Source organism: Ambystoma mexicanum, chromosome 7q (genome assembly GCF_040938575.1).
Source record: "Ambystoma mexicanum isolate Mex_15411 chromosome 7q, UKY_AmexF1_1, whole genome shotgun sequence".
In the NCBI taxonomy this organism is placed as follows: Eukaryota; Metazoa; Chordata; class Amphibia; order Caudata; family Ambystomatidae; genus Ambystoma; species Ambystoma mexicanum.
Genome location: NC_090941.1, coordinates 757,401,517 through 757,415,375, shown reverse-complemented (window position 1 = coordinate 757,415,375; position 13,859 = coordinate 757,401,517). Strand labels below are relative to the sequence as shown.

At 45.9% G+C, this 13,859-nt stretch overlaps 1 protein-coding gene across 10 annotated transcripts in view; it reads left to right on the top strand.

Moving 5' to 3' along the window:
• The window catches only part of ELMOD1 (ELMO domain containing 1), a 446,580-nt gene that overhangs the window by 374,942 nt on the left and 57,779 nt on the right, over positions 1-13,859 (top strand). For all 10 annotated transcript variants that reach the window (XM_069640662.1, XM_069640656.1, XM_069640660.1 and 7 more), the window contains one exon: positions 5,957-6,090. In XM_069640662.1, the coding sequence (XP_069496763.1) occupies positions 5,957-6,090 (134 nt within the window). The remainder of the gene's footprint in view (positions 1-5,956; positions 6,091-13,859) is intronic.

Sequence of the window (13,859 nt, the reverse complement as noted above, 5' to 3'; positions counted from 1 at the left end):
GGTTTAGATTAGGCGTTTTTCTCACCCGTAATACAGTCTAATAAAAACCCTTCAACTGTGATCATTTGTGTCTGTCTTTACTGTTGCCACCATGAGTTCCTTGCAGGGAAAACTGGGAGTCGTATTTGGCCATCCCTGGGTTGTTCGCCACAGGGCAGCGCGAACCAGACGTCGCAGACACCTACCTTGTTGTGGATCAGCAACCACAGCCTCTTTAGTTGGATTGGTGAATGTCATTAATAGCAATCAGCAAAGCCAGCATACACAGGACGAACAGCAACCCAACAGCGGAACGAGACTTGGCACAGCAACCCCTTCCCTTGGTGGCCAGTGCTTTTATACAGAAGAGTACACATGCATTTCAATGGGAGGGGTGGTAAGCATTACATGATATTGACGGGCAACACATTTTTAGCACGATGGAACCAGATTTACCTCTGCACCAAAATCAAAACCCTTTTCATAGAATGGGGAACCCCTCATCTCTACAAATTTGACCAGCCTCAATTGACCACATCCCATGCCTTCTCAAAAAGAATGCAGGCATTGGTAATGGTTCTGTGTGATAATTTAGAATATTAAAGGCTGCACACAAAAATGGCCGATTTGATTTCTTTTTCCCTCCGATTTGGTGCAGCCTTTAATATTCAAAATAATCACTATTCAGCCCGCCAACCCCTGAAAACCAACCTCCCACCAAACCCCTCTTTAATCCCATGCACTCTTCCTGCCAGAACTATGCTTGCCAACCCCCCGGCCCCTCACAGACAGATACATACACACTGTCAAACACAACGTACACACACACAGACAGAAAAAGGGAAGGCCTGTGGATGGGAATCATTCCCCTGTCACTGTGAAAATATGGAGAACAAAATACCTGGAGAAGGTAGACCTTCTCCAGGAACCCAATAGTGAGAGAAACTATTGGCAGTAAGGAATATTGATGTTTGAGCTGGAACTTTATCTTTTGAGTTTGACAGAGAACTTAACAACACCACAACCTGGAACTTTGTTTTGTATCTTTGAGACCTGGGGAAAAGAGTCATTCTCCCAGGCAAAGTACCCACCTGCCAATGGAACTATAATCTGTTGTCCATTCTTCTGGAATAAGAAGATCCACTTTAGTTTAGTTACAAGTGTGAGGGACAGAAGTAGGCATTTTGACACACAACGGTGGACTCTTTTCATTTAATTGGACATTCTGACCGAACCCCTAGTTCCTTAGTTGAGGTAGGGATACCCCTCTTAGAGGGGATAGTTAGGTTTCCTCTATATTTTATCAATAAACATATATACCAACCAGGGTGCCACCTGTGTGTCAGTCTCCTCCTTCTGAACCCTTACTGGTCTCAGATCAGCCTTTATAAATCGGTCTATTTAATTTTCGAGAAAATAGACCATTTCACTTAATACTATTGTTAATATTTGAGAGTGGCCGCACCTTTACTCCACAAGTATATGCAGTTCCCAAACATGCCTTAAAGTGTTATGGTGGATGCTTGCTGCATCTTCCTTAGAAGATTGCATTATTGCTAACACTATTGATGTTGTGCCTAGCCTACACTAGTGATGTCCCGCCTACACTAGTGATTTCCCCTCTAGCCTACTATGATGCAGGTTACAGTTGAATTCCTCCTAAAATACTACTCAAGCTACAGGGTTCTTGGAACTACATGGCACACCTAATTCTTGGTCTATGATGAGTACATCACCCCTTCACAGAAGTAACTGCATTGACTCACTATAAAGGAATGGTCTCAATTCAAGGCACTACCCATTAGTCACAACATCCAGAAAAATAAGCCTCCAGAATATCTCAGTCAACCCTGCAAGCCTGCCACAAATTACTTGATATGGTGAGAAGCCTACACCATCAGGGCTCTTTCCTCAGGAATGCCCTCGTTTCCAACCTTAGATTGAAATTATATTTAAAAATTCTGAAAAAGGCCTAAAAACAAATATATTCAAAGAAGAAATGTAGTGGTGCGATCGTCTATCGCACCTTATTGGGAGACAGGTGTAGATGGGCACACAATAGACAGCTTAAGCCTTCATTCAAATAACTTGACCCACCTCTTACCTGTCTCCAAATCCCGCTCTCCTGGGTTCAAGATCACCTTGATGTACCTCGCTATGAGGGAAGGAAGCGGTCAGAAGTTAGGGCAGAATTCCAAAATGCGCTTAAGGAGAAAACACAAGGTTTGAGTAACTGGAGCACAAATGGAAAGGCGGACAAAATGAATACTGGTGTACAGTTCTTTTTAGTTGGTAAAAGCTTACTTATATACTTTTCTGGTACACCAGCAGGGTTTGGTGAGTTATTGTATAAAAGGGGCAAACACAAGACACTATATAGAACTCATGTTACTCCTATACAGCTGTGTACTACAAGAAAACACAAAAAATATAAAAGAGAGTATTTAAAATATTAAAAATGTAAAAAAGCCTTTAAAAAATATATACAAGTCTATACAGTGCACTGTATTAAAAAGACCTTACTTGCAAGACAACCTGTCTCAAGGTCTCTGGCTGCTGCTTTCTTGATCTTCTTTCTTCCTGCGCTCTTCTGTAATGGCTTTCATGGCAGCAATGGGTATGTGGGCACCCCAAAATATTTAAAGGGCTGGCAGTACGTGGAGGCAGGCAGCAGTGGCAACAGTGCATAGGGGTCCCAAAGGTCTTCAGCTCTTCGAAGGCCCGATGGCATCAGTCAGTCCACATTCATCAAAGGACTCCCGTGGATGATATAGATGGTCCGCAGAGTTGGTGGTACTCTGGCTCCTCTGGGTACCCTTTGATAATGTCCACAAGTCGTTGGGCGATGTTGGTGTATCCCTGACAAACCTTATGTAGTAATTACAGAATCCCACGAAACTCTGAAGCTCCGTGAGGATTTGAGGTCTTGGCCAGGTGAGGAGGGCATCCATCTTTGCTGGATTCACAGCGATACCATCCACAGAGATGTGTCCAATGTACTTGACACTTGTCTGGCAACACTGGCACTTGTCCACACTGACCTTTATCCCTTGCTTCTGCAGACAATCCAGCACCTTTATGAGCCTCCTGTTGTGTTATTCAAGGGTCCTCCAAATACAATGATGTCATCCAGGTACACCAGTAACAGGAGGTTCATGTCGCTGAGTCTTTTTCCATAAGGTGCTGGAAAGTCACTGACGCACCAGAGATCCCCTGAGGCATCCTGACAAACTCGTAAAATCAAATTAATCAGATTAAATCAGTCTCTGGTAGTAGACACTCTGCAAGTCCAGGACTGAAAACCACGTACTCCCAGTTAGGCAGTCCAGTGCTTTGTCCACCGGGGCATGGTGTACTGCCCTGGAATAGTGTGGGTTTTGAGTCGACGGTAGTTGATGCACATCCGGACATCCCCTTTTGCTTCTGGGCGACGACAAAGTCTAGGGGCTCCTGGATTGAAAAATCCCTGCCTGCAGAAGATCATCGAGATGGCGGCGTACATCCTCCCAACTCCATGGCCCTTGCCAGTGTTCCAGGGACTTGTGGGAAATGTCTTGGCGCTCAGGATGAGCTGCTCCCGCAGGTGGTCGTTGTCCCTCTCCAAGGTCGGGGGGTCTTCAAAGTCCAAGGTATTCAGATCCAACACCATCTCAGATGAGCTGGTGGTGACACTCGCTGGGGCTGCAGATGGGGTCAGGTGGAACTGTGCGATGAGGGTGCATCCTGATATACGGATGGTCCTATTAGTCACATTAATGACCGGTACCTTGATGGTCTTCAGGTCCATTCCATCCGTTGTCACCAGGGTCTGCTGTACCAGTAAACGCTGTGCGAACTAACCATGTTCTGGTGCCTTCATCACCATACATCTTGGTCGCTGCTCCCCGCTGAGCCGCACTCTGCCAGGAACCATCACAGTGGCATGTGCCGGGATTGTTATCTGCCCCACCCGGGTGATGCAAACATCTCCAATGGGTCCATCAGGTCGAGCTCTGGACCGGATCTCTCTCTGCAAGTACACCTGTTGGAACATGGGATGCATGGACAACGTGCTGGCATATCGTGGTCCAGCCATCTCCCAACATAATGCTGCCAGAGCATCAAACATCGAGGAATTGATTCAGCAAGGGGTGTCTGGGGCAGCAAGGGGTGTGCGGGGACCCCTTCAGTCTTTAAAGGGCTGGTAGTAGGCAACGGCAGGCAGTAGTGGCAACAGTGTGTAGGGGCCCCAAAAGTCTTTACATTGGCTGGGCTGCATATATCAGATGCAGTGGAGCACTCAGAGGCTACGTGTGGGAAGCCCCCACACAGCTCACTCCACCTGGGCCACGTCTGGCAGTTGTGGCCCAGGGAGTCCTGTGGGCCACCTGACAGGGGGTGGCCCCTTGATTTAAATTCAGATTCAGGAGGCTTAATACACCTTGGGCGCTCCCCAGCTATGCGGTGCTCAGGCCACATTGATTCTTTGCCACCTGAGAGGTGACTGTGCTCATAGGCAATCCCCTGCTTGTCAGGGAAGCGCCACATGAAGGCCCAGGTCACAGCAGTGACAGGCGCTGAGTGGAGCACCTCCAACCCTCTTGAAGGTTGGAAGTGACAGGCACTCTGCTCGCTCAGCAATGTTTTTTCTTTTTTGGAGTAAAGAAACACTAGCAAGGGTCCCTTACTCTAACTTGTTTTCTCCTTGTCTCTGCGTGGCTCTCGTGCCAGGCACCTGACTTTCTTTTTTCGGGATCCCCGGTGTGGCTTCACACGCCACGGTCCTTTCCTCAATCGTCCAACCCACGGGTTACAAAAATACACACTGGAAATTAACGCAAAAGCTCATCAGAATCCAGCAGCCATCTGCTAAACCTTCTGATTGAGTTCAGATAGCCAAATCCCACACTTAGCCCTTGTCCCCTTGCTTGTCTGTATTCCTTCTCAACACTGATAACGTGCCGAGGCATTCAAAAGCCTATTTGAGCGCTCTACAGAAGTCCTAAATAAATGAAAGTCAGTGACCCTTGTCATACGTTCAGGATCCCATTGTTGCCACACATATGCATTTTAGTCAGCGACATGCTCCATTTAGTGTTGGACTTGTATAAATGTGGGAAACCCTGATATTGATAACTTCAGTAGGTCAGCTTCTTAACGCTTAGATGTTGTGCCACTCTCACTCTGGCTTACAGGCCTGGTGCTGGCACTACGGTGGTGCATGTGTACCTGCCTTTGCCACAGCAACCTGTGGTGCACTGCTTCACAGAGATGGCCAAATGCAGCACAAAGGGTCGACTCACATCTCACTGTTCACAGTCCTTACCATACCTGCAAAATGACACTTCTCACAACCATGTCAACCGTACACTAGGAACACACTTGAGCAATCTATGTGCCAAATGCCAAGAAGTTATAGGTTTATAGTTTTCTGAGACTCTCCAGTATGGTATCCGACTTGACAGTCACTGATCCCTAACTCTCAATTCCCTTGGCCCATCTGCTTCCCAGGCAGAGGATCTGCTGACAACGAATGCTCACCAATTCAGCAACATTTTTCTCAAGCTTTAAGTTATTCTTACTCACTTCCCGTCCCATCTTTATTGACACTGAAAAGGCGGGAAGCAAAGTGGATATTCATAAGGTTATTAATAAAACACCTCACACATAAAACACCTGCATGTACTATCATAGAAAGACTCAACAGCCTTCCAAGTATTTGCCAGGAAAGGTACCCAAGATTATATCTGTCCAAATCCTTCTTCCAGAAATACTATATTCCCAGGTTACAGTGACTTCCAGGCCCCTTTTAGTTGCCTCCCTATATTTACTAAACGCTGAGACCCCTTGCGTAGAAAGTATAAATATAGTTCAATTTTAGAGTGGCCGTGACTGGTAAGGATAACAGTGCCAAGCAATGCAGTTGTGGTTATTGAGGCATACATTTTTATGTAATCAAAAAAACATTTTTAACTGCATCTGTCTGTCTAACTTTTAGTTGTGGAAGAGTCTGAAACCTGGTGTCCCATTGCAAAGTCGAATCTCAAAACAGTGGTGTGAAATCGGTTTCCAGGGTGACGATCCGAAAACAGATTTTAGAGGAATGGGCTTGCTCGGATTACACAATTTGCTGTAAGTACATATGCACATTTTTCGCATTCTAACTGCAGTAGTTTAATTTTGGGTGTTTTTCAAAACCTATTGTTTTGCAACGTTATGTGATAGATTGTTACTACTACATTGTAGTACTGCTTCTGATTTATTATCTATTGTGCATTCTTCCTCCCTGTTTATAAATACATTTTTAAAAAAATAGGCATTTAGTGATCCTAATAAATATACCTTTTTCATGATGCATTTGATGTCCTTTTTTCTGTCAAATTCTGAAACATTGTGTTACTCAAAGGCAATTCTAAATGTAAGATCACCATGGGACTAAGGTTTGCTTATACAGGGGGAACAGATATCCTGCAATTGTAATACCAAAATAACAACAAATTGCATTTTGAGGTAGATATTCTGTACCATGCAGTTCATTAATATGCATATTTGGCAGTTAATTCCTATAGGGTTTCGCTGAGTAAAGATATTATTATTGTTCAGGTATTTATTGAGCAAGGACCTAGCTTCAGAAAGCAGCAGAGCGCTTTACAATCATAGGGGGAAGAACACAGGGCAGGCTGTGTGGGCCTAGGTTTTAGGGGGGGCATTCTTTGAAGGAGATTGTCTTGAGCTTTGTCCTGAACTGTAGAAGTGATAGGGCAAGTCTGATTTTGACGGGGAGGAGGTTCCAGAATCTTGGAGCGTACAAAGAGAAAGCCTGTCTTCTGGTTCTTTCCTTCCTGCACCGTCCGAGTTCAAGTCTGCACATTGCTTTACGTTGGGTGGATCGCAGGCCTCCAGAGACACTCAGTTAATCAGTGAGGTAGCTTGGGAACTCAGGGTGACCGCCTTGTAGATGATGCAGCAGGATTTGAAGATGATACAGGCTTGCAGCAGGAGCCAGTGCAATTCGATGAGGGTTGGGGTGATGTGGTCGAATTTGCAGTCATTTAATGAGTCTTTGCTACAGCATGCTGAACACATCTCACAGGTGCTGGGGTAGTTGCCAGAAGGGCTTTCAAAAGGGCATTGGCACCATCCAGCTGGGAGAGGACTAAGGCTTGGACGGTGGTTCTGAAGTTGTTTTCTGGGGTGATGGGTGTGATGGGCTTCATTTTCCGCAGGAGAGAAATTTGGTACCAAGCCGCTTGTGTCTTCCTTGTTATGTGCTGTTTGAATGTGAGGTTTCTATTGATGTTGGACCCTATGGACTTGGCACAGGGTGCCAGCTGGAGTGTGAAGCCCTTGAGGTTCAAAGCAGAGAGCCAGGACTGGATGTCAGGGTGTTCGATGTTGTTGATCAGCAGTAGGAATTCAGTCTTGCAGGGGTTGAACTTCAGGTAAGCATTGGACATCCAGGACTAGATCAGTTTCAGGCAAGCCTTGACCCTGTTGATGTCTTCGATGGAGGATGGGTAGATCTGTGTCATCTGCGCATTGGTGGATGTTGGGTGGACTGTGAAGGGTTGCAAGCAGTTTCATGTAAAGATTGAATATCACGGGGGACAGGATGGATCCTTGCGGTGCTCCACAAGTGATGGATAGAGTTGGTGATCTGTAAGAATCCATTTGTACAAACTGTTGGCGATTAGCAAGGTATCATTTGAACCAGCTGACGATGATCTCGCTGATCCCCACGCAGCGGTGTAGATTGTCAGTGAGTGTCTGGTGGTCTACTGTGTCAAATGCTGCTGAGAGGTCAAGGAGAAGTAGGAGGCCAGAATGGCCATCATCGAGGACTTTAAGGGCATTGTCAATCACCTTGATGGTAGCCTTTTCTGTGTTGCATCTGGGTCTGAAGCCAAATTGGTAGGAATGAAGGAGGTTATTGGCTTCGATGTGTTGGAGGAGTTGTGTGGCTAATGCTTTCTCAAGGATCTTACCTAGGAGGGGAAGGTGGGTGATGGGGCGGTAGTTGCTGAGATCATCAGGGTTCTGTGTTGGTTTCTTAATAAGAGGGATGATTTGTCCGGTCTTAAGAGCCAAGAGGAAGGTGGCTTGAGTTAACAAACTGTTGATGATTGTCAGGTAAGGGAGGAATGCTTCAGTCAGAATGGTCTTGAGTACGGAGGCAGGGAGGATGTTGTATGAATACAATGTGGCCTTTAGGGATGTTAAGGTAGCAGTGAGGTCTTCCATAGTAGTGTCTTGAAAGTTGTCCAGACAGTTGTGGTTTTGTTAGCTGGGATGTGTAGTGTGCTGTCAGGTGTTGGTTGTTGTGCATGTGTTGGCAGATCATGTTGATCTTGTTGATGAAGAAAGAGTTGATGGAAGCGGTTTTTTCGATGCAGTATTATACAGGTGGGTTGGGCAGAGGGTTGTTGCAGTGCTTGATGGCGTTGAAGATGGCTCTGCTTTCACTGTTTGCCTTGTCTATGGCGTGTTGGTAGTAGTTAGCCTTGGCAGTGTTGCTCAATCATCTGCATGTTGCACAGAGTTCCTTGAACTGGGCGAGGTCAGATGCGCTGCAGGATTTTTGCCAATTCTTTTCTTGTTTTCTGATGGTTCATTTGCTCAGGTTGAATTCTTGAGTGCACCAGGGTGCAGACGTTTTAGTCTTGAGGGTGCGCCATTTCACTGGGAATGGCAGTTGATTTTGTTTGTGAGGGTGGTGTTGAGTTTCCGGAGAAGTGAGTTGCAGTCCTGGTTTGTCAGAGCTAGATATGTATGTATGAAGGGTTGTGGTGGGGGTTGGGGTAGAGGGAGGAAACAGCAGGTGTAAGGGGATGCCCCATGTAGAACCTGTGTGGAAGGTGCTCATTTTCCCCACCTGGATTCACGCACAATGATGGTCGATAATACTGACTACATCTGAGGAGCACCTTCGACAGTCCTTTCATCTATAGTGTTCTTTTGCCACTAAACTCAGCATTTTTTTAATTGATTGCCAAATAGCACTGAAGAAAACAAAAGGAGGCAAACTCCTTGTGTGTTCTTACTCAGCCATGTAATTTTTGATCTGATCTCCTGGATGAAACTAGGCATGGAACTCTACATTTTCCCTGATATTAGAAGGGAATTCCCATGTGCCTCACCCTGCTTCACATTTGAATGTGGATAGAGAGCAGTTGCCATTACGGATTATGGTTGTGCACGCATATACACACACAACAGTGGATTTTGCTGCATGATGTAATGTACAGGAAACCCCCAAAATGCCGTGCTTCCATGCCTTACACCACAAAATGTTGTGAATGCCAACATGTGTACAGCAGAAGCGGGGGCAGTGGAAGCAGTTGTAGAGGAGGTCCCAAATATGGCCTGCATTCCAGCCACCCATTTTGAGATACCAGAAGCATACTCGCCAATATATGTGACTTATAAGGAGCAAATAAACCAACAGGGAGCCACAGTGGGGCTCTGTCCAGTACCCATCAGAAGGACTTGTATACCTATTGAAGCGCCAATAACCATACAACCATGGACTGCATGGTACCCATTGAGGCAACCATACCAGCAGCTGACACAAAATGAAGACCACTTAATAACTGCCCCTGAAGAGACCCAAAGGGCCCTTATTGGAGGTGAATGGTGATGACACAATGGCCCGGACAGACTCACAGATGAAAGAAACGACAACCAAAAAGGTGATAAACAAAGACAAAATGTTGCGAATAATGATGTAATGGACATAGAAGAAGAAACAATGCTGAACTTTAAAGAAACGTAACCATTGGAAGCAGGATGGAAATATATAATTGGCTAAATGCCTGTAAATAGGCTTGGAACGCAGGAAGCTAAGGAAACGATACTGCTTGCAATGCTTAGTAGGAGGATAGAGCGGCAAGTGCCAACTATATATCTACCTCAAGAAGCACATTATACAAGTGCGACTCCATTTTAAAAAAGCAGAATCAAGCCTAGGATGATAGAGGACAAACAGGCCAGGATTCATAAACTAGCTCAAAGTCAGACGAAAGAGTGCAATCGAAACTCAGTAAGAAGCAGCTCATGGCTAGGAATTTGAGGTCAACCCAAGGAAGGGAGGAGAGCAGCAACTCCGAAGAATCAAAACTTAAGAGCATAGAAGCCTGCCCCGTGAAGGTCGAGATAAGGATGCCCAGGCAGGTGGCGAGGCCGAACAAAGAATCAAATACACAAATAGAGAGAAACTGAATCCGATTCACGGTGTACTGACACGTGGCCAGCCTGGCGCGGAGAGGTACCCACATCTGATGTCATCCAAACCCAGAGGATGCCATAACTTATCCAGATAAGAAGCTACATTTCGAGGCAACTCTCTGCCAACTAATTGACACATAGGCCTAAGGGTATTGATTGATGGAAGGGAGGCAGGGTGAATCTTGGGCCATCCCGCACCTTGGCGACCATTCTGCATGCTGCTAATTAAAGTGGAGATTTATGTCTAGGGGTGTAACCGACCCAATCACAATGGACCAAATAATGTAGGGTCCTATAGCGAGTAGAACCAATGAGCCGTTGTACTTTTAGTGATGTCTATCACGAGTGATGTAGAGGGATGGGCATAGACGCCCATCCGATAATAGTTATCCAATCCCCACCCTCTGTTACCATATACAGATATAGTACCTATACTTAAGTTACCTTTTCCAACCAATAGAATTGCATGTCAAACTTATGAGTTTTACACGTCAATGATGACGAGAATTTGCTATAAAAGTTACTGTTTGCATGAAGAAGTTGGAAGTTGAAGCGAGACTGGCGATCGCAGCTCTGATGATTTCCATTTGTTTCCCCGTTTTTTGTGCTTGTCATTAAACGGACTTCCATTTGCCAAACCATTGACTTGTCCTTATTGATTGGTGTTGGAATAAGAGAATCCTGCACCCCATCCTCCTCAAGGTGCAGCTATCTCATCTTAAGGTACTTGAGGCCGAGCTCTGATCCTATGGGCCCGTCAGAGGTCGCTCCGCCTTCCTGTACACAGTCACAGACCAGCCCCTACCAACACATTTTCCGTCATAACCAAAATGATGTACTGTATAGGGAAACGGGAGTGCACTTTTTAGAAGGGAAGGAGGCACTGAAGGCTGTGCTCACCTGCATCTCCTACACACAATAAGATTTCCTATGTACAGCATGGTGATGCCATCAAGAGGAAGGAAAATGCAAGTTGTGGACTTCTGTATATATGTGGCCGCCAATACGCAATGGTGTGGTGCGTCACTCAATGCCTATAGCTCTTTATAATCCGTCTGACATTGTGATTGAAAATTACATAAGTTAAAAGCAGACAATAGCTAATGTAAAAATGAAGCAATAAAACCTCAAACCGAATAAAATACGGAAAATATGGAAAACCACCAATTGGAAATGCGTCCTAGCGCCTTGAAATAAATGATTATTGTAAAGGCTATTCAGCAATTAGTGTTCCGTAGTGCACCTTCCCATAGGGGTTAGTTTGTAAAGGCTTGATAAAGTAGTGCAGTTTGTAGTTTCTTTCTGGACTTGAGAAACCCTATTGAGTTCACAGCATTGATTCATAGTGTTGCATGTGTCTGGGCTGTGAGTTAACGTGATTGCTTATATATGTGTTGAGCTGGCATTGGCCTTGTTTAGAGAAGCCCAGAGAAGCATTGATGATGCATTTTATTCCTTGGGTGTGTGTGGAGGTGTGGAATTTGATAGCACTTGCTGGGCAAGGTGGTAGTGAAGATGATGGGGCCTTGAGACTCTGAACCTTTTCTACCACCATTAGAGCGAACAACGAGAAGGAGTCTTCAAGAGCTGGATTTCGTTGAGTAGTTTCCACAGTTAAGAGGTCTTCTTCCAGGGCTTGTGGGTTGTAACAAGTATTTTTCATGTCAAGACACTTTCTGATGGCCCTCGTTTTTGATTTTTGATTTTGTGGAGTCGTTTTTCCTGCCCAATACTTGATTTCTGCCCATTGGACCCCAGAACTCCTCCTCTTCTTTTTGACTTCTAATGACTCATGTGTCAGTGATTTACATTTTTTTCAACGAAGACCAACATATTAAGTATCATATTCAGCAATTTCCCCAGGAATTCAGCTTTGCCTGGCCTTGGATGGATGGGATGAAAAGGGTATTGCTGACTTGGCATTTTCTGATTAACTCTACTAAGGTGTAGTCCCAAGTCACCCTTTAATTATTTCCACTTAGATCAAGATGTGCTTTTCATGTGTCCACTACTCAATATGAGGTCTGCACATGAAAAGTTAAATCAGGTTTTAAACACCTGCAAGACTTTTCTATTATCCCTAGTTTGGAGAGTGAACATGCATTCGCGTTTTGGCCACTAGATGATGGATGTCTTCCTTCTACAGAGTTTGGGCCTCATCACGAGTTGGGCTGTAGCCCTTAAATGCGGTGGTAACGGTATTACCGCTGCATTTAAGGGCTGGCCCTATCACAAGTTGGGCGCTAAATCGACTGTTTTCCCTCCAGCTTTTTTCTGGAGGTGAAAATCCCTGTTTTTGGCAGTATTACAGCCGGTTGTATTAGCCCGCAGTATTAGCACCGAAAACTCCCCATTGCATCCAATGGCCCCAATCAGGGATGGGGATTTACCGTTAAGGCCCAACCTGTGATCCGGTGGTAATACCACAGGACCGGTCGGTGCTAGGGCTATTACAGTCGGCGGTATTACAGCCGGGAATACAGCCCAACTCGTGATGAGGCCCTTTATCTAGGCGGGTAATCTGGACTCCTTGCGAGAGGAAAGACAGAACTCCTGGAGGCACTAAAGAGCAGGAACTCTTCCAGCCAAGCACTTTGCACTCCGTATTGGCATCCCTGCCTTTATTTATTTATTTATTTATTTATTTTGTATTGGTTATTTATAATGCACATGTACACAAGTGTTTCGGGGTGCAACAAGGCTAGGGGGTGGGGGAACAGGGGAGACAAAAGGAAGCGATCTTACTAGGCCTTGTGAGATCGTATCGTGTAAGTACATTAACGAGAAGTTCTAGGGGGAAAGTGCAGGAACAGTGCCAGGGGAGGCCAGGAGGATAGAGCCGGGGAAGAGAAGCAGGGGAAAGGGGGACCAAAAGCTAAGTGCGATGAAGGGGGCTGGAATGGTCCTAGGCCAGCCAGTCAAGTGCAGGCAGAGGGGCCCGTAAGGGAAAGTGTAAATGAGGAGGAAGGTGGGGGTGGGTCAAGGGAGACCAAGTGCAGGGGTAGACTGGACATGGGTGGGGGCCTGGTTCCCTGTATGATTCTGAATGTGCCAGGCCACCAGTCAAAGGCAGAGGGGGAAATTAGCAGGGGAGAGGGAGGGAAGAGGAGAAAAGAAAGGTCGTGAGGAGCTTCCAGAACTTAAGGAGATTCGGCTCAAGTCTGAGAGGGGCAGGGAGGCCATTCCAGAGCAAGGCACATGCGGAGGAGAGAGATCTACCCCATCTCTGCTTGGAAAAAATGTCTAATCTGCAGAGAGTTAGAGCTCGATGACCAAAGGGCTCTAGCAGGGAGGTATTTTGGGAGAGAAAGTTGGATGTAGTGGGGTCCCAGGCCCCAGAAAGCCTTATGGATGATTCAGAGGGTTTTGAACTTAATCCTTGCAGCAACAGGGAGCCAGTGGAGAGACTTAAGGGCTGGAGAGATGCGGTCCCTGGGCTTGAGGCCAAGAATAAGTCTTGCAGTCCTATTCTGGATTAGTTGAAGGGGCAGTGTTAGGCAGATTGAGGAAGAGGCTGTTGCAGTAGTCCAGCCTGGAAAGAACCAGACCTCTGGAGACATTGAGTTTCTGGGGGAAGGTGAGGAAAGGGAGAATGCCTATGAGGAGGGGCAGCTGAAAGTGGGCCTTCTTGGTAAGGTCTGAGATGTGAGGGGAGAAGAAAGGGGAGGAAGCAAAGA